Here is a 24,454-nt window from a genome sequence, read left to right on the forward strand (position 1 = left end):
GAGTGACTTTTATGCATTTTTTTTGTTTAATTAAGAAAGTCTGTTTATTGGATCACTGGATATTTGAGAAATTTGGAGGATCAATTAATGTGTTTAGCTGGGTGTTTATAAATTTGATTTTGGATGAATATTATTTTAACAGCAATTAAGCTTTTTCCCCCCATGATTGTGGTTTTATGATGTTATAATGCTCTATCATGGATTTTTTTTGGGCTACAATGCTCTATCATGGATTGAGTTTAAAGATAAACTATGAACCTTTTCAATTATTTTTATAGTTTTTATCTCTCTCTACTTTAAAGTATTGGACTATTTTTTTATTGGATATGTCTAGAGTGGATATGATCTATCTGGCCTTGAACAACCAGGACAATTATATATCTTAAAATCTCAGTTATGTATTTTAAAATTAAAATAATAATACATCTAACAGCTGAGTAAATACTTTTTTTATAGGTCTCCTTATTGCTGGATGGTTAGACTTTCTCATTATTATTTTGTAGTTAGTGTAAAGTTTTATGTTAAAGTCTTTTTGTAATAAATGAATTAAATTTATGTTTGGTAGAATAAATATAATTTAAATGGGTTTGAGATTTAACTTTAATAATAAGCTTAGGATAAAAAGTAGGAATTGTTTATCTGACATATTTTTTCTCTTTCTGAAACGGGAAAGTCTAGCTCATTTCATTGGCAATAACATAATATAATCAATATAAGATGGTGATTCAGGCGAGGCGAGCACTAGCTACAGGTGTGGCAACCCTTTTCTTTTCACACTGCAATACAATTTTTTTTCCCTCGATTAGAACCATTATTAAACTTTGAAATAGCTATCGCAAAATCTAACTTGGTTACTTCACAACAAATTATGGCGAGAGGTAAATTTTTTATCGGTGGTACAATTTTTCACAAAATCAAAGATCATCAATCAACCATTAGTTTGACAACGGCTTGTTTCAGATCTAGTATAATTGAAAATAGTATCATGAAATGGAAACAAAATTTAAAAACCATAAAACTTACCTACTATATTGACCGATTTAAGCAAACTTTTTTGATCGTATCGCAATGGTCGGTCCTTTCAGACATATTCCATATATGTTTAGCAAAAAAATGCGCGAAAGATAACAATGACAAAGGTTTTAGTCACATAATAGATGGCAGGTTTGTGTATTGAAAATCAAATTTCGTGAAAAAGGGTTGTGTTTTGAATGATTTTGAGTTAGTGTGTTGAAGTTTTTTGAGTTTCAAAATCCTTATCGAACATAAATATACATAACTACCAAATTCGTCAGCCGAACAATCTCCATCCAAAAGGGTCATTCAAATAAGGGCCGGGAAAATTAAGGGTCTCTGAATATATTTTTGGGGTAGGGGTGGGTATATTGAATTTTTTTTTCTTCTTTAAATTCTTAGATAGAACAAATTTTGGGGTAGGGGTGGGCGAGTGGGTATATTGAAATTTTTTTCTTTAAATTCTTAGATAGAACAAGATAAATATTTCCCTAGCTTAATATTGTAACTTTAAGATATTGAGTTCAAATCCGTTTAGAGATAGTTATAAAATGATTATTATTGACACAAATAAAAATTTCTCATTTCTCCACTATTTTTTAAAAGATAGATGCCATAAAACTTAGTCATTTTTTTTATTTACTTTTTTTCTCCTTCACAACCATATTTTTGCATGAAGTATCTGCCAGTTATTAATTTTTGTTGGATAATCTGATTGACCACCTCTAATGGGTCTTCTCTCTGCCACTTGTTTTTTTTTTTTTTCTTTCTATCCATAATGTTTGGATTCAAGGTCTTGCTTAAATGATGCGAATTTAATTCTATTCAGATCAATGTAATAGTTTACTTATGTCTATAATTTTATAGTGCCAGTTTGGCAAGACAAAACATCATAACACATAAAAGGCTTCACAATATACATGACAAAAATCGTCTCATAAGTCCTAGTTTAACTGGCAAATATGCCGAAATTGTTAGGTCGGACGTCATGATCGGGGTTCGAACCCCGATACCTCTACTTTGTGTTGGTGAGTTTATGATGGCTTTGCCATCTCATCTATCTACCAAAAAAAAGTATACATGACAAAAACCACAAATTTAACATCTCGTTGACCTCCATCAATCAAAAGGTATAGATATAATCATTAATTGGTTTGAATGTAGGTTTTCCAATGATTATATAATCTAAGTTTTAAGTAAGATGGATGCTGTACTCTAGCATCACCCACTCTGATACGTGAAGAAAATCCACAAGGTCAATTTGCGTGACACAATCATCAATATCTACTCCTCTGCTCCTCTATTAGTACTGCTTACTACATACCTAACACACGCAGTGGACCTTTGTTTTAAAGTCAAACTAATTCAGCTGACTTTATATACATATATCTATTATTCTATGAACTTGAATCACCAACAAAAGCATTCACCTTCCCCATAAAAAAAAGCATTCAGCTTATATTTTACGTTTTACCAATTTTACGTTTTACCAAAGAAAATAGTGTTTTTTTTGTCTAAACCGGGTATCTTCCGTGTGCAACTGCGGAGATTAATCCTCGAGTATTGTGAGACGCAAATGGGCAGCAAGCTTTCCCTAAAAGTTTAAACATTGTTGCATGCCCAAGACTGGATTCGAACCCATGACATTGATTAAGCTAGAAGAGACCCATGACCAAAGAAAATAGTTGATATGACTATCAAAATATACCCGAATTTTAAATAAATGTTTGCGACTGCGATTTGGAGAAACTGAAATAACAATTTTTGATATTGATATAATCACAATGCATCTACAATTATGGTCGCAACAACCATATTTGACCGTGATTTTTCACAATATCAAAGATTACGACAATTGTTTAAAAATATATGATATATACTACTAATTATTACAACCAAATATTTGTTATGCAAAATGTTTAAAGATATAAAATGTAAATGTGATCCATTTAGCAATTGTAAGGTTTACCAATATTACTAAAACAAGTCACTAAGTTAGGCATTTGACATTTGTTGGGAATTTATTCCTATGTTGATAATATTCTACAAAAAGTGCTTGAAACATAGATAATACAACAATTTGTTTTTTATATGTCTAGTCCTTTATACATACGTGTTCGTTGGACTCCCAGCAATTAGTGGTGATTAGTATCATATTAAATAAGAATTAATATCAAACTATGTTAATGGAGTTTTCAAGTCTCCTTGCAGCATCTTTGTCAACCCTGGTGACGACATACACAAGAGTGTGATCTTCCTGCTTAATCCTTGCCTTTGTTTTTTAATTAAAACGACTTTATTTCACCAATGCTTATCTTAATTCTTCTAATTAAATGAATAAATTATACTAAGTGAATTACAGGTGTTATGATAGGAATGTTATCCTTGATCGAATTGATCACCACATACATAAAATTTAATGAGCAATGCTATATCTCTAAAAAAATAACATCAAGAATTCTTCAAGAATAAAGAATAGCCAATCACAATGCACTATTTGCCACAATTCAAGGAGGTGTGGCTGAAAAATAGGAAGTGGACAAATAAATCATCCAATTAAAATTTGCCAACTATTTCTTGAAAAATTCTTGAAGCTATTTTTCTTGAGAAGTAGCATTTTCCAAATTTAATTAATCATGTGTGTAACAAAAGCAGATATCAAGTAATTTGGAATAAACCATTAATTTTTGTCATACCATGTAAAATGACTTATAATTTGAGACAATTTTTTCCTCAAAATAACTTAAAATTTAGAAAGGAGAGAGTATATAATTTTTGGTTTATGCTCTTCATGTTTATTCTCTCATCAAAACTGTGTTCACTAATTTTTTTTGGTCTTCTAGATGATGCAATTTATGTTTTTTACTAAAAAAATATGTACTGTTCTTTTTCCTAATAGTCACTTTTTTGTTTAATATGAAAATTAAATAGAGTGTCAATGCAATGCAAAGATTCTTGGTTAAGGAGAAAGACAAGAAGAAGTATGATATCTTCTTCCCAAAGATCAGAGACTATTCGTTGATAAAGATATTAATGTTTATAAACTTGGGAGCCAAGTGCTTTTTGAAATTTGATGGTTTCTCCTTGTTATATTTCTAAGAGGGTGTGGTTCCAAACCTTTATTTTCCTGCTTCTTGATTAAAAAATTAATAAGGTGGAATATTTAATTAGGAAACCAAGGTCAATGAGTGGTGCCTCTTATGAAAAAATATTGAATCTCAAAGACCTTTCTGTTTGGTTTTTACTCCTTTTTTAGTTTTGATACAGTTTCCTATATATTGTCTTTAACACGTCCTACCCAACTTGTCAAATAGGAACAAAGAAGAAAATGAAAAATTATAAATTAATGGGGGGTTTTGTTTGATGATAATAACCCAACTAATTCCTCGCAAGAGAAAAAAAAAATTAATGATCAATATTGTAACAAATGTTTGACTTTTACGTTTAATATTTTTATATTCTCTTAGCTACATTATTGTACAATCAAGCCCGAATGCTTATATGGATTAATTATGATAATAACAAGTTTAGAGAGTTAGTACCTTTAAAAATATATACCTAGAGAGCTAGTAGGTTTTTTCTCTCTTTCTTTATGGAATGTTTAGAGAGCTAGCTAGAATGTACGAGGATCAATGCATATTTTCACAAGTGATAGTTACTTAGAAATCATATTATTTATTTTTAAATAAATTTTTTAAGTTTATTTTAAATTTTGTTAATGGAAAGTACTATAGGTCAAATCACAACTTGATTAATCTATGTCTATGAAACCCGCATACATAGTACGAGTGTGTTATGATACAAATACGTGGATAAACGAAATGTCGGATACGATATACTACTAAAATATGTTAGCAATTTTTTATTTTTTTTATAATAAAACTTACATACATGTAAATACTTGAAAGACATGTATTTTTTTTTATTAAGTTGTAATTGAGGCGTGATTCTACAATTAAGAAAGGGTTGACATTAATATGACATTCAACACTCTCAGTGATTTGGAGGGCCGGTGTTTGCAGTGCGGTGGAGCTCAATATGGTTAGGTTGTGAAGTGGTTCCTAGCTTGGATAAAGAAGGAGTGTTGCTTATGAATGGTGCGAACTGCGAAGGTTCTTTAGTGTTATAATTTGAGATTGTAACTTTTGATTTGGTTGAAATTTTTAGGTGTTTGTTCTAGTGAAAGGATTCACAATTTTACATTCTATACATGTTGTGTTAGTCTTGTATTAATTGTTTGCTATGTACTCCCTCTGGTCACATTTATAAGCAAAAAAGTACTTTTTAGATTCATTTAATACTTAATGTATTTGGTCAGTATGTAGACCAAATACATTATGTATTCAATGAACCTAAAAAGTACATTTTTGCTTATAAATGTGACCGGAGGGAGTATCTAAGTGAGTTGAAATACCACTTGTATTCCTTTTTGGATATAATATTCTTGCTTTTTAAAAAAGACATCCCAAATTCAAAAACGTTAAAAATAAATGTTTTTTTTAGTAATAAAAAACAATGTTTTTATGCAGTTCGTATATAGGGTTTTTTTTAAAGTAAAACCTTCGAAAAAGAGATGAATCTATACTATTTTTAATAAATTTTAATAATATATGAAATCTGTCATTTTTTTCATCATTATAAATTTATAATTTTTTTATTAAAAATGATAAAAGCTCACTTTTAAACCTTTTTTATGAGATTATATTTAGACACCCTCTTGTGCCTGCGTGCGTAATGTTAAGAATTCTACCCAAATTATAACTTTGGTTTCTATAGGTCGGAAAAGAAGGTAAATGTTTTTTTTGTTTTGAAAGAAGGTACATGGCTCTTGACATCATAAGAATATGAACTTAATTTCGTACAATTTATTCATGACAGATAAGATGCTAGATTTCATTGGTGTGTGGTTTCAAATAAGAATCAGTTGGTTATGATTTTGTGGAGACTGAAAAGAAAAAAAGGACAGACACAATTTCAAGGCATTGACTCTAAGCCAGTTTTTCTAGCTTTCATCACCTGCTGATCCTTAGTCAACACAAATCCAAACACACACGCAGAAGTTTCTAATAATGTTCATTTTAATTGAGTAAAAAAAATATTACTACCTATTTTGTGGAGCTTAATCTTTCCCATTGTATCATGTGAATCTTCCATTATTTTCTAGAGAGAAAAATGTATGTCCGTACAAGGCCATGATGAACCAATTCATCGCATTATTATTTCAGTTTCAAAGACAATGGTCATACTCATATGGAAATGGAATATATGAATCAATTCACTGCTAACTTATAAAGGAAAATATGTCCCACTATTTTAATAAAGAAGAAGAGCAAAAAGCACGCAATAAGCACATGGATATACATAATACAATATATTTTTACTTTGACTAAATGCAAGTGTATGGTAACTAAGGTTGATCCAATATAATAGGTAATTATGGAGCTCTATTTTAGAGGGTAAGTTTCAAATCTCTTTGAACCTTTAGACATTGATCTCTAAGACCTAACTCACATAAGTTTTTCTATTAAATCGTACATTTTCTATCACTACAAAAAATATATAACTAATTAAAATGGAACATTTTCAAGGATAATGCCGACAAAGTAAGAGGATGGAGGGTTCTTTTGATCAAATACTATTGTAGCATCAAGTTCATCAAGTATTAAACTAATGGAGCTTGTGAAAAAGCAGTGTATTATTTTAATGAAAGAAGAAGAAAAGAAATTTATGTTACGTTTGTCTGGTTGCATGCATAATAATTAAACGCAAACTAATCCAAAAAGGAAGACATAGAAAGAGATAGATGAATAAAAACCCTAGCTATATTAGAAGAAAAATATTAGTTGAATTAATATATCTAATGAAGCAAAGGAAAGGGTGAGGTGTGCAAATTTTTTTGTCCTTTTAAGCATCACATCAGCCATTCTTCTTACCTATAAATCATTCTCTTCCTTCCAAGTAGTTTCCCAACAATCTTACAGAGCCATCATCATCATCATCATCATCTCAAGGAGAGATATTAAACCTAATTTGAGAGAGAGAGAGAGAGAGAGAGAGAGATCTTAACAATACAAAAACGATGGGTAGAGCTCCATGTTGTGACAAGGCTAACGTGAAGAAAGGACCTTGGTCTCCTGAAGAAGATGCTACACTCAAATCCTACATTGAAACAAATGGAACTGGAGGAAATTGGATTGCTCTTCCTCAAAAAATTGGTAATTACTTTTTTTTTCTTTCTTAATTTTTGTTACTAAATACTTCTTAGATTATATGTATGTATTGATCACGAGGAAATTATTATTTATCTCTTTGTGGTTGTAATACCTCTTGTACTTTTTTCATCGGGGTTTGAATAAAATCATTTGCTTGCTGTTCAAAAAAGAAAATTATATACTACTGAAAAAATATGAAATCTATCTCTAGTTTTGTATTTGGAAACTTGAAACTATTTTGATTATAATAGTAATCTTCGATTAGAGCAAACTAATTAATGGGATAATTACAAAAAATTCACAGGGCTCAAGAGATGTGGAAAGAGTTGCAGACTTAGGTGGTTAAATTACTTGAGACCTAATATCAAACATGGTGGATTTACTGAAGAAGAAGACAACATCATTTGCAGCCTTTACATAAGCATTGGAAGCAGGTCCTTGTCTATCCTCAAATTACTCCATCTCTACAACATACTACTGTTTGTCTTTTTTCTTTGTCACTAGAATCTCACCATGTTAGAATTGTTTCTTCTCAACTAATTAAATTAATTGTATCTATATAACTATAGGTGGTCCATTATTGCTGCTCAGTTACCTGGAAGAACAGACAATGACATCAAAAACTATTGGAACACAAGATTGAAGAAGAAATTACTCGGAAAGCGAAAACAATCGAATAACAACAACAACTTGACGAATCAAAAGGACACAAATGGAATAGATGATAATTCTTATTCAAATTCATTAAGTAGCTCAGCTCTTGAGAGACTTCAACTTCATATGCAACTTCAAAGTCTTCAAAACCCTTTGTCTTTTTACAATAATAACCCTGCTGCACTAGTTTGGCCAAAGTTGCATCCTTCTCAAGAAAAAATGATCCAAATTAGCCTTCAAAACTCTAATAACAACCCTATGATGCAAAATGCTTTCTCTTCACCACAGGTTGATCTTTTGGAGACTATTATTCCTTTGGAGAATAACAATACTTCAGTTACCTTCAATGCTTCTGGAAATAGCAGTAATAATAATAATTCAATCATGCATTCAAGTGTTGCACCAAGAGGAGAAGCTGTTGAGAAGAGTACTAACAATGAAGGAATTCAGGAACTGGAAAGTGAACTAGATGAAATTCTCAATAACAGAAATATAATTACACTGGAAGATGAATATCGTGTGGCTGAATTTGATTGTTTCAGAGATATGAATAACAATGGTTCAAAGGATCAAAACTTGATATGGTGGTCAAATGATTCAGGTGATACTAAATCAGGATCCTCAAACTCATGGGATTCATCAACTAATCTTATGCAAAAAGGGATGTTCCAAGATTATGAACTAGGTTATGGTCTGTAGTACTAAATTAAACATATGTATTTAACTTTCTGGTTATTCTAATTTGTTGCCTTGTTTGATCATAAGAATGATGAGTTTGTAACTGCAGGTCTTGTAAACAATGTCATGAATATATATTATATAATAATGTACATTGATGTTTGAGTAATATTGTTTTATATGCAAATGTTAGTAATTTAGTTACCTTAGAATCTCTTGTTCTTGGGGTGTATGAGTATGAGGTAGCTCCTCTAAAGTGGTTATCGTTGACAAATAAGAACATGCATGAACTTTTTGAAATTTGCAATGAAAGTATTAAAAAATCTTTCAAAATACCACTTAAAGATAAAACCATATTGAAACTCAAAAGATCAATGTCAAAAATAAAAATTAGGAAAAAGATATATAGTACACGCATGTTGAGGCAATCTAAATAAAAAAAATTACAAAAAACATAAGTCTTAATTGCATTCTGACCTGAAGTTTCGCAATTGTGTGATTTTGTTTCCACAAATTTAAAATAAGTAATTTTGGAGTTCAGGTATGCTCCATTTACTAAAGCCTTCATTTAGTCCATTTAATCTATGGATGTGTGACATGTGGCAAAGAAATATCCAAAGGTTGAGATTTATAACAAACAACATATATATAGTATACAGTAACAAATATTCATTTAATAAAAAAAGAAGAAAACAAAAACGCATTCCTCTTTGTTGTGTCGTTTTCGGTGATCCTTCCTCTCCCCTCCTTCCATCGCCGGCAACCTCCACCGACTGTTGTCCATCGCCAGCGGTCTCCGTCCCTCTCCCTTGATAACAACATCTCCCCTCTTCCTCGCACCGTTGTCTCGTAATAAATCTCAACCTTTGGATATAAATCTCAATCTTTGGATATTTCTTTGCCACATGTCACACATCCATAGATTAAATGGACTAAATGGAGGCTTTAGTAAATGGAGCATACCTGAACTCGTAATTTTGACCCTTTAATTTAACCTCTTTTACATTTATTAGTCCCCATGCACATTTTGAGTAATATTAATTAAAAAATGCTGACGTGACTAATTTTAATAACATGACATCTTTATGTGTTCACTAACGTGGAAATTAACAATTTTTTTTTAAAAAAAAAATAGAAAAAAAAAGAGAGTAAATCACATGACCACAACACCCAAATCCTCATTCAACCTCTACATCAAACCTCCATTCTTTTTCACTCTCGCATTTTCATCTTTGCTCTTGTGTACTTGCCATGGTGAATTAGATAGGGCTACAACCAATATTTTTGCAATCGATGACACTGATCAATATATTTTTGAGGAAGTGTTAGAAACACTATCATTTTAACATTCTTTCTAACACTCACTCATTTATTGGATGCAATCAATATATGTCATACACTTTTAAAAATGGGTCTCACATAAAATGGTGGTACCCATATGAATTTCACCCAATAAATAAATGAGTGTTAAAGAGAATGTTGAAAAGAGTGTTACTAACATTCATCTTTTTAAAAACCAGGCCTTTAGTTAACCTTTCTTCCAATTTCTACAACATGTTCTGTTCAGTTTATATATTGGTGATCATTGACCTTTTTCCACTATTTCAATTAAAGGTTCTCAATATTTGTAGCAATATGTTTTCTTGATTTAATTTATGATCAACTCTGAAGCATGGGTACTACAAACATGGAGAAGTATCGGTACCGAGTATGCACCCGTATCAAATACGCGTATGGTACTCGTACCGTATATACCGAACCGTACCCATTTTTACTTTGTTGATTTGTTGTATTTAGTGTGGCAAAAACATATAGGCGGTGGAAAAATAACCAAACTTATTTTGCTTTTTATTGTGTTTTAAATATGTCTCTTGCTTTTGATGAAAATAGTGGAGGAGGTGGACAAAAAAGAGTAAATCTCTGAAGCAACACGATGATAGAAGTGTAGAAAATATTTCTTTTGATGTTTTATATCAACGTGTCCGTACCTTTCTTCTTCAAAGTTTGTTGTATTACGTACCAGTACCCGTACCCGTATTGGGTACCGTACCTGTACCTATGCATCATATATGATTAGTAATAATGGTCGTGGTCTAAAGTGTATGAAGTATGATGGCGAGGAGGAGTGGTTGCATTCAATATTTGCCAAGTTTGAGAAAGATAAAGAGATGAATCCTTGACGAAGAGGAGAGTAATATTGAGGTCTGAGGGGGTCAGAATCGTTCATTTTAAACTTGAATTAAAAAATTGCACAATTGTGAAACTTGGGGGCCAAAAGTGTAATTAAATCAAAACATAAATAGGAGTTAACAAAAATGATTAAAAATTAAGGAAAACTCTCAGTGGCATTGACAACATTGCTAGTCTGAATGTCAACAAAGATGAAGCTCAATTTACAACCGTGCATGTTACTATTGTATTGTTAAAGGCAATATTCTCCCACTACAAGCAACCTATTGCATCCTTATTAGTTGAAAGCAACTGAAATTAGTGCTTCCATTATTGTTGAATTACATTAGTTCCCCATTTCAGTGACCCGTCTACTTACAATATATCCACCCAATTCAATTTTAGAAGGTAGGGGTTATGTGAGATGAGTCCTGTATTATTTTTCTAAATAAATTTAACAAAAGCTGGACAATATCAAACGACATGGGAGATTTGTGCTAGGTAAGAAAATAGAAGGGTGTCTATTACATTTGCATAACCATTAGGGAAGGTAGTATGTGTATATTTGTTAGTGTACAATTTCAACCGTGCAATCACAAAACATTACACGCCTCAAATTCTGCCTCGGATCCAAATGCCAATGCCAATATAATAGTGCACATTCATTCATTAGGCTATTGTTAAGAATTTAAGTATACGAGCAAGCTAGCTAGTGATCTTGTGTGTAAATGAGTTTAGTTGGCTGGTTTTGGTAAAATACATTATCCAGTGTAATCAAGGTTAATTTGTTTGGATTTGGTTGAAAATTTATAGTTTTTCAATCTAAAATGAATCAATTGAACACCTTTATGAGCAAGTCAATTTAAGTTGGGGCATCGAGTCATTACATTAAATATTTTAAGATTTTGAAAAACAAATATAATTTATTTGATTACATGAGAAAACAAAGCCTAAATTTTTAAGTACTTATAAATTTTGATCTAAATTGAAATACTTCTTGATTAACAACATAAATTTTTAAATTACAACACCTAAAAAATTCAAATTTTATTTCAACAGACCGGGTTTCCAAGTTCGATGGTTCAAAATCATAAACATGTTACTCAAACCAAACCAAACATTTTCAGATGAGTTGCGTTATTGAGTTGATTGGATACTCTCGTACCCATGAACACCCTTATGTATTTTTTAAAACTTCAACTAGTGACAATTTGTATCAAAGTAGTGAAATCCATTGCAGAGGTACCATTTTGTTCAACAGCTTTGAATGCTGACTCCTTGAGTTTCACAATCTTTTGGCGCATTATCCCTCCTTTCTCACTTGACATGGTTAATTCGAAAGCTTTCTTAGTAGATTCTTTAGTCAAAACTCCATTGTCAACACCCACACCAATCTCCAAAACACTTTCTATAAGTATTGTATTCAACCCTTGATCTCCGAAAAAAGGTCTACTAATCATTGGCACACCACCGACAATGCATTCCAACACAGAATTCCACCCAGAATGCGTCAAAAACACACCAACTGATGAGTGTTTAAGGATTTCAACTTGAGGAGCCCATGCAACAATTTTACCTTTTGTTTTTGTCCTTTCCAAAAACCCTTTTGGCAATTTTTCCTCAGGATCACCCCTAAAGGACCAAATAAATGGAAATCCACATTCCTCTAAGGACTCTGCCAATGCAGTGAGCTCATGAGGTGGGGGTGTTACCACACTTCCAAAGCTTATATACACCACTGAAGAATTCTCATGTTGGTTCAACCATGCTAAGCACCCGTGTTCATCGGAAACCTTACGCTGTGGTGTTGTCAAGTTGAATGGACCAACATTTAGTAGCAATTTGAACTTGGAATTTAACTCATTCTCAATAAGAGGATGTATTGAAGCAAATGAGTTTATGGCAACTGCATTGGCTCGTGGTAACTCTAGTCCCATTTTGTGTAACATTGTTGCAAATGGTACATCTATATCTTTTATTACTCCCTCAGGCAAATCAGAAGCCTTTAGCTCGGGAAAACCAGGAAGAACATCGATACTTTTGACATCATGGACTACAAAACAAGAACAATCAAATCAAATTCTTATAAATTGAAGATTAATTACCTAGCTGGTTAAATAACTTTTAGCTCTATACATAGCAAAAAAGAACATTGAAGTTCATGCATTAGTACACACTCCATTAATTTGTACAGTAAATTATAATTACTCCCTCCGGTCCTATTTACAAGAAACAATTTACTTTTTAAATACATTAAATAATTTACGTATTTGGTTTAGGTTCTTGACTATATACTTACATTATTCAATGTATCTAAAAAGTCAACTTTCTCTTGTAAATAGGACCGGAGGGAGTATTATTTTAAGGGTTTTGCTAACCAGTGCCCTTAGGACAATTGTTAAGGAATCTATAAATAGAAAATTTGTCTTGAAAATATAAGTTTTGATTTTTGATTAAGTAATAATTACACTACTTTTATCTTTTAATAAGGGTTATGCTAACCAAAACACTTAGGGCATTAGTTAAGAAAATTAAAAATAATAAGTTTGTATTGAATTCAACAATTTTTTAATTTTTAAAAAATCAAATCTACTCACTTAATTAATGCCCTGAGAAGAGCATCCACACCCATTTTTGGGTTCTTAAATGGGTCTCACATGTACACATCACTCATTTATAATTTTTTAATAGTAGTACCTAATAAGCACTCAATCACTCCAACCCAGATCTCACACAAAGTTCTTAAATGAGACCCACTAATCAACTATCAATAACTTTATATCATTATATTCAATTTTTTTAATATTAAAAGAGTGCGGGTCCTGCTTAAAAGTGAGGGTCTTAAGTAAGACCCCAGGTCTTATAAAACCCTGGAAAAGATTCTTCCCACTAGAGTACCTAATAGGTACAGGGTCTTAAATAGTTCAGACCCTCCCAATGGAGATGGTCTAAGACACCAGTTAGCATTTCCCTTTTAATAAAAAGTTACTCCCTCCGTCCCGGAATAACTGACCCATTTTCTAAAAAAAAATGTCCCAAAATAACTGAGCCATTTCAATTTTCAATACAATTTTCATCATTCCCAATACAATATAACACTAAATAATATTACTTTTATCATTCCCAATACAATATATTCCACTTTCCCCTTTATTTATACATTTTTATTAATATGTGTGAAAAACAAAATTGTGTCAATTAAATTGGGACGGAGGTAGTTCTTGTTTTGATGAACGTGTATGCGAACCGCACACCCTTTGTTTTATTTGCACCGGATCCAAAGACTACCGGACTAACGTGCCTATGTGACATTTGGCAGTACCAATGGTTGAAAATTTGAAATCGTGGCCTGAAGTTTGTGATTAATGCACAACATGATTAGTTACGTAGTACTTTTCTCGTGTCATGTCCTTCTATTATTGTTTCCAATTCTTTTTCTTTTAAACTCCTAGTGATGATAGTACTAAAATCGCTAATTTGTCAAAAATAGTGAAAGTTTTACAATTTTATGTGACTATTTGGAAAAGTTCAATTTATACTAAAAGAATGGAAAGTTTTTTATACTAAAAGAAAAGATAAATTAGGAAGAAAAAATTACTTCACGGTACACCCAAGTTTGGAATTCCATATATGTCTAATTTTAATTTTTTTATTTGTATGATTTTAAATACCAATAACTTTAATTAACAAAATCAAGAAGATTTGTTGTTCAAATTAACAATGTGTACCTTCCTTGGAGCCAGTCTTTTCTCTGATAAGATCTGTGTAAACATGTGTAAGAAGAGAGTGAGGCCCTGCAGTCCAAAGAGGAACCCATTTGGCATGCATTTCCTTAGCTAGGTCCGCACCAAACCAAAAAAATGCATCAGTAATCAAACAAGTAATGTTCTTCCCTGTCTCTGCCACAGCTTCATCAATAACATGCTTAAAGTTCTCTTGCATGGTCTTAATGAAGAGAAAAATTGGTTCACGTGGATTCCCAGAAGGTACATAACCTTCTGGCAATCCATCATGAACACTATAATGCTTTATGTTTGGAAGAAACTCATTTGACCTAGAAAATAAAGTATCATTGGTTGTGGTTGTGCAGAAGAATGAAAATGTAACTTTGGGAGCCTCTACAGCAATTTTTTTCACTAGGCTAAGGAGTGGAGCAGCATGTGAGCCAAATGGGAATGCCAAAACAGCCACATGTAATAAGTTGTTACCATTCATTTCATTTTTGAAGCTAGACATTTAGTTGAAGAAATTGAGAGAAGAGAAGAGGTGAATATAAGAAAAAAAAAATAAAGTTGGAAAGCACAATATAAAGGAGAAGAAAATGGCAGGACAGTGGGAAGTGAGAAAGAAGACGTGCCCCAAACAGAGCCTTAAACTAGCTAGTGCCTATTTTATCCCCACAACAATAAATGTTACATGGAAATGCTAAGGGCACAGGTTAAAAAGTTAATGTAAAAATTCTGCTTTGAAAATTGTTCATTCAATTTTTTAAATATTTTAAAAAAAATTAAAATTTTTCTTTAATGTAAAAATTTTAATTTTTAATATATTTAACACTTTCTCTAAAATAAAATACTCCTTAAAAGATCAATGAATTAATTAAAAATTTAATCTACAGATCATCAACCTTTCATACATTTTTTTGTTTATATTTAATTTTGAAGAGAGTATATGTCCTTATACGTTCTCCATCTTAAATTGAGTATATCTTCTGAATTTTACACGATTATTAAAAAAAATATTTGTAATGCTTATTTCAATAGTAAAATATGTTTTAATTAGTAAAACATTTTTATTAATTATAATTATTAGAATAGTTAGATGAATATTGAAATGTAAATATATATGTATGTTAGTGAATAAAAAAAAAATGAGACGGAACAAATATTTTAGGACACACATTAGCCTGTTAATAGTTTAATGAGGAGAGCATATTCTGACCGAAAGAGCGCAGTTTCGTCAAGGCTCTCCACAACAATCTGTGTCCACAAGTTTATTTTTGAAAACGGAAATGATGTTTATCGCGAGAGTAAGCTTCGTGACATACAACGAACATGTATATGTTTTGTATAACTGACGTGGACCTTTTTCAACTTTACATCCACTCCACCCATGATTTGTGCTCAATAGCAATCTAATGGCCATCACTGTTTCGCTATTCATTCGTGATCATATAAGTCGCTATAAATAGCATTACTCTTTTGAAAAAATGTGCCCTCCAATTTTACCAACCAACGAAAGAGAGCAGTATTTTTCTTATATTTTTGATAAATTGTGTCCCCCAAATTTACTCCGTTCACGGGTGTCTATTGAAATTTACATTATTTCATTTATTGTTTTTCCCACTTATGTGTATTTCCAAATCATTTTGATTTGGGATTGTGATCAAATAAGCCTCACTCTTCATACTCCATCCATAGGTGGATACAAGACTAATTTTTTGGTGTGAATAAAATAATTGTCAAAAATTTACCCAATAAGATAAAAGCCATGTGCTATTTTATCCAAAATGATAGTTTTTTTTTTTTTTTAGTTTTAGTAGTTTATTTGTCAAACAAATAAAAAAAAACAGTTTTAGTAGTTTTATTCGGATAGTTTTATTAGTCTAAGTCCAATTGTAACTATAACGGTTGCTAATTTGCTAAAAAAAAAAAATGAACGGTCAAGTTTTGCTGGCATTTCATTATTCCTATTGCTCTGGAAAAGGTCCACCCTTCATTTTTATTTGTTTTTGTTATAAAATAAAATTTTAATTTTTTTTATGGTATGGCTATAGCCCCATAGAAACACCAAACGGCCGAACCTAATGTTGGTCTACATTTGCATTATTATCAACGTGGTTTTGGTCTTTTTTTCACATGATATATCTTTCTCTATGTTGCTTTTCATTTAAATTTTTAGTACTAAATGTAGGGATATGCGGTCGACAATGATAGATGACCACCCCTTATATGAAAATACTCATTTGACATCTCACAAAATGTCTGATCAATAATAGTGCTCATCAACCTCGTGCGGTTGACGGCGGAAACTACGGTGACCCACGGTGGTCGGACGTCTCCCATACCATTCGTATTATTAATTTATAAATAAATATATTTTAAATTTTGATTATTTTAGATTATAAACAAATTATTTTGGTTCTTAAACGGGTATCCTCGTATGGTTATCCAACAAAAAATAAATTACCATAAATTCATACATCCATTTGCATCTCTAAAAAAATTATTTAATAAATAAAAGTACTTATATTTATCATTTAAAAACAGTTTTCATCCTCTTTTAATTTAGAGAAATGTTAACTAGTGTCCTTAGAGTACTAGTTAATTTAGAATGCTTAAAGAATGTTCCAGAAGTACTCGTTAACAAGACCCTTTAATTTGTATCGAAAAGAAAAGTACTCTTTAAATTGTAGTTTTATTTTAATAGAGACTAAATCAAACAAAAAGAAAATTGTGAAAGGACAACTTAAGTTACACTCATTTACTTTGTACTCAACAACCGGAATGGTGAGTAGAGGAATAGCAAAAGCCAAAACATTACAAAGGATCGATCTACTACCAATCCACAATCGGAATGGTGAGTAGAGGATGAACATCACGCAACAAGTACAACAAACCACACCCATCCAAATACAACTCCCTCCCAAAATAAAGTGAAACTATTTTTTTTTTTTTTAAGGGAAGTGAAGTGAAAGTATTTGTTGACAATTTTCTCTCTCATAGGTACATTATGTTGTTACTTTGTTTTGGTTTTTGTTTCAATACCTATATTTCTTTATATATTTTGGTTGTCACACAAGTTAGTGGTTGTTCAAATAAAATTCCTCAAAAGAAAATTGTAAATGAATAAATTGAAGATTATTTGATTTTGAACCCTCAGAACATTTGATTGTGCACTTAAGCTTGCGTGTTGAGTCAACATTTTTTTTATTATGTGACATGCTTAGAGGAAATTATTGAATATTTTAGCTTTATTTAATTAATCCACTTGGCTTTTTCATTATTTAAATTTAATAAAAAATTATATAAAATAAATTAAAAATTATACAAAAATAAAAACAAAACAAACTCTTTTTTATTTTCCCCTTTCTCACCTTCATCATCTCTACCACCTTGACCTTAATCTTTCTCATTCAACATCATCATCAATAAACACAAACACATAAAAATTTCTCATTTAGTTTCATCTTCTTGCCCTTATCGTTCTCTTCAGATTCATAACTTTATCATCAAATTCATCAAACCTAAAAAAAATCAAAACCAAAAAATCACAAACCCATAAAAAACACGATTTCAATCTACTCCTCAATTTCTACTACTTCAACGAATTGTTTATGATCTTAAAGCTTTAAACACCACGTTCCTCTATCCAATATCTTTATATATTTAAGCTACACATGATTCCACACTTAAAACTATGACCTAATTCTCCAATTCCACATTTTTCTTTTCTAAGTGAAATCAACACAACCTAAAAACGAACCGACGAAAAGAAACTATTAATATGAACACAACCTTGTAATATTAATTTTGTTAAGAAATGTTGATTTAATTGCAAAGTAACAAAAATCAATAGAGTCTATAAGAAATGTTGATTTTAATTGCAAAGTGACAAAAATAAACTCCCGGTGAAGGATCTAACCACCATTCAATTGTTTAATTGAAATAAAATCGGGACAATCTCTCCGACAACACTCATAAGTAAAAAAAAAAAAAAATCAGTTCAATGAAGGAGTAGAAATTGAGGATATATCAAAATCGTGTGTTTTTATGAGTTTGTCATTTTTTTAGGTTTTGAATATTTTTGGGTTTCATGAAATTGATGATGAAATCATGAAGGAGAGGAAGATAAAACTAAAGGAGACATTTTTATGAATTTGTATTTATTGATGATGATGTTGAATGAGAAAGATTAAAATCATGGTGGTAGAGATAATGAATGAGAGAAAAGGGAAAATAAGAAAGATTTTGTCGTCCTTAAAAAAAAAAGATTTTGTCTTGTTTTTATTTTTGTATACTTTTTTAATTTATTTTATATAATTTTTTAATTCATTTGATAATGAAAAAGACACGTGGAATTAAAATAAAGCTAAAAGAATTAATAATATCCACTAAACATGCCACATTATTAAAAAAAATGTCACTTAGCGCGCCATATAAACTTAAGTGCACAGTCAATACTCCGAGATTCAAAATAAAAAAAAAAATATAAATTACAAAAGGAGAATCTCAAATTTTTACAGAAGTTAAACCAAAACTAGCTCAAATGACACGAGAATAAACATCATTTAACCTTATTAGAAATGATCATATATAGAAATCATATACATACTCTTTAGAAATATCATAACTTTCACATATATTTTTCTCTGAGTTCGTTAAGCCAACATATAGATAATTACAATGGAATTAAAACATTTCTCTGAAAAAGCACAATATATGAATTTGTTAGTACACAATTTCAACAATGCAATCAATCATAACCCTTCTCGAATTTTGCTTAGGACCCAATCAATAGTATACATATTTTTTTTTTTAAAACAACAAGTGATAGCTATGACATCTCAACTATATTGATCTAATAGAATCAATGAAAAATGTATTAATTAGTATACAAGATAAGTTGCTAATTATAAAAAACTTAAAAATCTTTAACTAGTGACAATCTTTATCAAAGTATCGAAATTATTTGCAGAGGTGCCATTTCGTTCAACAGCTTTGAATGCAGATTCCTTGAGTTTCACTATTTTCTCACGCATTATCTTCCCTTCCTCAGTTGACATTATCAAATTCAAAGCTTTCATAGTTGATTCTTTAGTCAAAACTCCATTGTCAACACCCACACCAATCCCCCAAATGCTTTCCAACATTCTTGCATTCAACCTTTGATCTCCAAAAAATGGTCTACTAACCATTGGCACACCACCAACAATGCAATCCAACATTGAGTTCCATCCAGAATGTGTCAAACACATACCAACAGCTGAGTGTTTCAGGATTTCCATTTGAGGAGCCCATGCAACAAATTTTCCTTTTGTTTTCGTTCTTTCCGTAAATCCATTTGGCAATGTTTCCTCTGGATTGCCCTTAAACACCCAAATAAATGGACATCCACATTCTTCTAAACACTCAGCCAATGCATTGAGCTCACGAGGTGGTGGTACTATCTGACTTCCGAAGCTAATATACACAACTGAGAATTTTTCACATTGGTTCAACCATGCTAAACACCCATGTTCATCAGAAACCATACGTTGCGGTGTTGTCAAGATGAATGGACCAACATGTAATAGCAATTTGAACTGGGAATTTAACTCATTCTCAATAAGAGGGTGTACCGTAGCAAATGAGTTTATGGCAACTGCAGTTGCTCGTGGTAACTCTAGTCCCATTTTGTGTAACATTGTTGAAAATGGTCCATCTATATCACCTATCACTCCTTCAGGCAAATCAGAAGCATGAAGCTCAGGAAAACCAGGAAGGAAATCAACGGTTTTGGTATCATCAACTGTAAGACAAGAAAGAACAAATCAAATTCTTATAAATTGTAGATTAATGATCCTCTACTCAAATGATTTTTAGCGATACATTTGGCGAAAAAAGAACATTCAATTTTATATATGTACATATTTGTACATTATATCCCCCAACTCTTTGTACTATTTAATTTTATTCTATTCTATTTAGGGTGTCGCAAATGCATCTGCATCCATTTGCTAAAAATAAATTGTAGTGTAGGATTCAATTTTTTTTAAGATACAGTTACAAGATTGCACATTAGGGAAATAAATTAATTCATTCATTCAAGTTTCATACGATGAAGTAATCACTACTAGAAAATTGATTTAAAAAAATAGAATTTAGTTTTTATAAATAACAAATTGTTTTTACATATTCATATAATGGTAAAAAGAGTGTATGAACCTTTAATATGTTGGGGTGCGAGTTCGACTAATTTTCCACTTGCTAACACTTAATGTTTGTGAATTAAGTGTGATTTGGTTAGATGTATCTACAAATAGATTTTATATAGGAATTAGATGTACATCCATCAAAAACATATGAAACCTAAAAAAAATTATTTGAAATTTTTTCTTTATGAAAAGCCCTAACAGCTTAAATGAGTAAATTAAAGAAGATTTGTTGATCAAATTAGCAATTTTTGTACCTTCCTTGGAGCCTATCTTTTCTCTGATAAGATCTGTGAAAACATGTGTAAGGAGAGAGTGAGGCCCTGCAGTCCAAAGAGGAACCCATTTGGCATGCATTTCCTTAGCTAGGTCCGCACCAAACCAATAAAATGCATCAGTAACCAAACAAGTAATGTTCTTCCCTGTCTCTGCCACAGCTTTATCCATAACACTCTTATAGTTCTCTGGCATTGCCTTAATGAAGATAAAAATGGGTTCAAGTGGGTGTCCTGAAGGCACATAACCTTCTGGTAATCCATCATGAACATCATAATGCTTTATGTTAGGAAGAAACTCATCATAGTCATTTGATCCAGAAAATAAAGCAGCATTTGTTTTGTTTGTGCATAAGAATGAAAATGTAACTTTATGAGCTTCTGCTGCAATCCTTCTTGCAAGGCTAAGGAGTGGACCTGCATGTGTTCCAAATGGGAATGCCAAAACGGCCACATGTAGTCTTTCAACATTAACTGATTCACCTTTATCTCTAGACATCCAGTTTTTCAAACGTGCAATTGAAAACATGTATAACTAAGATCAATCTTTGATGTTTTTGTGGCCAAAACTACTTATTTTTGGGTGGTCTTTATATGTGGTGAAGCTACAACAAAGGAGGTTGCAAGAAACAAAGAAACTAGAGGAAAAGTTACACATATGTGGTTAGAAAATAATAGTAACAAATTATAAATGTTAATATAAAGAGGTGCAATGAGCGTGATGGTAGTTAGGTGTTTCATGAATAAATGTCGGTGGAAATTAAGGAAAGGTAAGTAAGGTACATATGGGATCTTGTTCTACCTCACTAATTACTTCTCAATGCTATATGGGAATGTACATAACTTCTTGTAACTAATCTATACAAATTTGATTTGTTTTGTTGAAGAGACAACAATGATGTGTATGTTTGTTTTCCATGTTAGTGGTTTGGGAACAAGCAATACTATTTTTTCTCCGAATATGCATAGTTGCGCATTTAACGTTAATAGTCTAAATATAGCTTAGCCATATTCACCATACAAAAATATAGTAGTAAATAGTACCTTAAAGTTATCTCGTTCTCAAGTAATTTTTTTCTTCGTTTTTTTCGTTTTTTTCTTTTCAAGTTATAAGGTTTCATGAGATTTTATAACTAATAGTAACCACACTAACTGACAATAGTTTTAATATTATCACTTGGGGAGCCATGAAATAAACAACCACTTTCCCATTTGTTATCGTACTTTTCTAGAATCCCCTTAACTGAATATATGGTTCCCTAGACGAGCCAATTCTTGTAACAACTATGTCACCTACATCCCACAAGAAGTTCAGGGGACCAATGTCTAGCATGTGTTGGTAATCAAAGCCAACCGGCCGATTGTTGTTTCCGTAGGACCTCATCAGGTTTAGTCGATACTTATACAACATGCACCTTCTTCTTATAATTTCTAACCTGGTATTTTTACCACGGGTAACCCTGGGGTGTATTCAGTGTCAAATGATACATATAGCTAAGCTAACCTTTAAGTTGGACAAGTACTACATATGGCAATGAAGCCACCTGGCACAATATGGCAAATTGATATGCCTCAAGTTTTGCCTTATGGTAACACTATGCAGCCCAACAAAATGTCTTACACGGGAGATAAACCTTCTTCCATTTAAATTATTTTATCATTTCAATAATATTATAAAAATGATAAAATAATTTAAATGAATGGTAAAAATGGTAGAAGAAATACAATGCAAGCGATATTTCCCCTTTATATATTGTTATACATGTATAGATAAACAAAGATGCTTTTAGGAAGGAAATTACAATTTGGATCCTCTCCACCAACTATTCTCTAAATTTTCTACACACTTAAATTTCAATCGTTAGATTAATCAAATGGTAGAGATATTGAAAGAAAAACATAGAAGAATGTAGGTGATTTATTACCCGAAAACCCCTTGTTAAAAATGCAGATAACAACATTCCTAGTGCCCCCCCCCCCCCCACCCTCAAAAAAAAAAAAACCCTAGTGCGATCTCCTATCACCCCTCCCCTTCTCTTGTAAAAATTCGAAGTTGGAAAATGCTAGAGTTCCCGATAAAAAGTATCCCGACATTTCACGATGGTGTAAATTAACTATGTGGGCACCACTTCCTTTTTTCAAGCACCCATGTATTCCTATAAAAAATACCAATCCAACGGTTGCTAGCTGTTTGGGAAGCTTTGGGATTAATTGTGTCGCGATATATAGCACAACTGTTCTAAGTTTTAGCAAATGTACTTTTTATAATGTTCAAAACATATATGAAAAAGAAAACATTAAAATACTTGAAATTTTAATGATAATTATAAAATTTGGTTTTACAGAGACAATTTTGTATGAATCGAAACATTTTTTAATGACGTGACAGTGCTAATTAAGCATTTTTTCTAATATAAATATTAAGTATAACCATTTAATATAAATTTCAACACATCACTAATGAATATGGGGTAGCACTTTGGTGCCATTAATGGCACCGTGCCATTAAATCTGGGCCATACAAACACATTATCATTAATGGCACCAAAGTGCTACCCATGAATATGTCACTTCAGCAAAAAAAAAAAACTCCAAAATATGTTGAGAGTAGAAAATTCAAAAAAGAAAAGAAATTGGGAGATAAAATAACCGTTTTTTTATTCCCGTGAGCTTAGCTCAGTTGGTAGGGATATTGTATATTATATATAGGGGTCAGGGTTCGAACCTCGGACACCCCACTTCTCCACCATTAAATTGTGTGAGTTCTAACCGCTAGACTACTTGACAAAAAAAAAGAGACCAAAATTGTGTGGGTATATGGGAACCAAAACTTAATTTTTTTTGGGGAAAATAAGGAGACCAAACTTATTATACTTAAGCTTTATTTGTTGAGGAAGATACCTAAGCTTTATTTCCCTACATTCCCTCTACATTGTTTCAAAATATTGAACCGATTAACAAAGTTTTATTAAAACGAATTCCCTATCTTTGCTTCCTTATTTTTCCTCGACCACCAACCATGTCATGTACTGCTCCTTTTCACTACAATGCACAAGAATTGGTCTTCACTCTTCACCCACATTGGAGTACATCGAGAAAGAGATCATTTCTAGGTCCACAGCAAACTACCATGTCCACGATTCCCTGGTTTTCTCTCCATTCCCAACGGTACAATGTGATGTAGTAATAAAAAAAAATGCAATTATTACGGTGATGTGGGGTCTGATTTCTTTCCTTGTGCGATAACTTAGGCGGGAATTAAGGTTTATTCCGGGGATCAAGACAATTCTCTGCTTTACGCTATTGACATTAATCCTTATATTCAGTTGTTAGACATTAAATTACGAATTATTAGTTCTTAATTTTCAACGTTTGGTCTGGAGTGTGGTGCTCTCAAATTGAAATTGTTAAACTAATGAATCATGTTAACAAGTGCCCGAGGAACTAGTTAAGCAACTAAAAATGGCAAGAAAAGAGAAAATTAACATTAAAAGCAAATACTTTTTTAAGTTTTAAAAAGTAACATACACAATTTCCAA

At 31.6% G+C, this 24,454-nt stretch overlaps 3 protein-coding genes across 3 annotated transcripts; 1 reads left to right on the top strand and 2 right to left on the bottom strand.

Annotated features, from left to right (window-relative positions):
• The first annotated feature begins 6,835 nt into the window (after window positions 1–6,835).
• On the top strand, window positions 6,836–8,745 carry MYB36 (myb domain protein 36). The gene is made up of 3 exons (XM_085731849.1): window positions 6,836–7,229; window positions 7,531–7,660; window positions 7,796–8,745. The coding sequence occupies exons 1-3, from the start codon at window positions 7,094–7,096 to the stop codon at window positions 8,577–8,579; spliced, it is 1,050 nt and encodes a 349-aa protein (XP_085587975.1). The 5' UTR covers window positions 6,836–7,093; the 3' UTR covers window positions 8,580–8,745.
• Window positions 8,746–11,630: 2,885 nt separating this feature from the next.
• On the bottom strand, window positions 11,631–15,131 carry LOC146903172 (flavonoid 3-O-glucosyltransferase). The gene is made up of 2 exons (XM_085731850.1): window positions 14,456–15,131; window positions 11,631–12,780 (listed from the first exon to the last, which is right to left on the bottom strand). Exons 1-2 carry the CDS (start codon window positions 14,961–14,963, stop codon window positions 11,924–11,926), a joined length of 1,365 nt encoding a protein of 454 aa, XP_085587976.1. The 5' UTR covers window positions 14,964–15,131; the 3' UTR covers window positions 11,631–11,923.
• Window positions 15,132–19,202: 4,071 nt separating this feature from the next.
• Window positions 19,203–21,868, bottom strand: LOC146903173 (flavonoid 3-O-glucosyltransferase-like). The gene is made up of 2 exons (XM_085735118.1): window positions 20,898–21,868; window positions 19,203–20,237 (listed from the first exon to the last, which is right to left on the bottom strand). Exons 1-2 carry the CDS (start codon window positions 21,442–21,444, stop codon window positions 19,381–19,383), a joined length of 1,404 nt encoding a protein of 467 aa, XP_085591244.1. The 5' UTR covers window positions 21,445–21,868; the 3' UTR covers window positions 19,203–19,380.
• Window positions 21,869–24,454: the final 2,586 nt, after the last annotated feature.

Source organism: Medicago sativa, chromosome 8 (assembly GCF_051527215.1).
Source record: "Medicago sativa cultivar Bolivia chromosome 8, Bolivia_mono, whole genome shotgun sequence".
Classification (NCBI taxonomy): domain Eukaryota; kingdom Viridiplantae; phylum Streptophyta; class Magnoliopsida; order Fabales; family Fabaceae; genus Medicago; species Medicago sativa.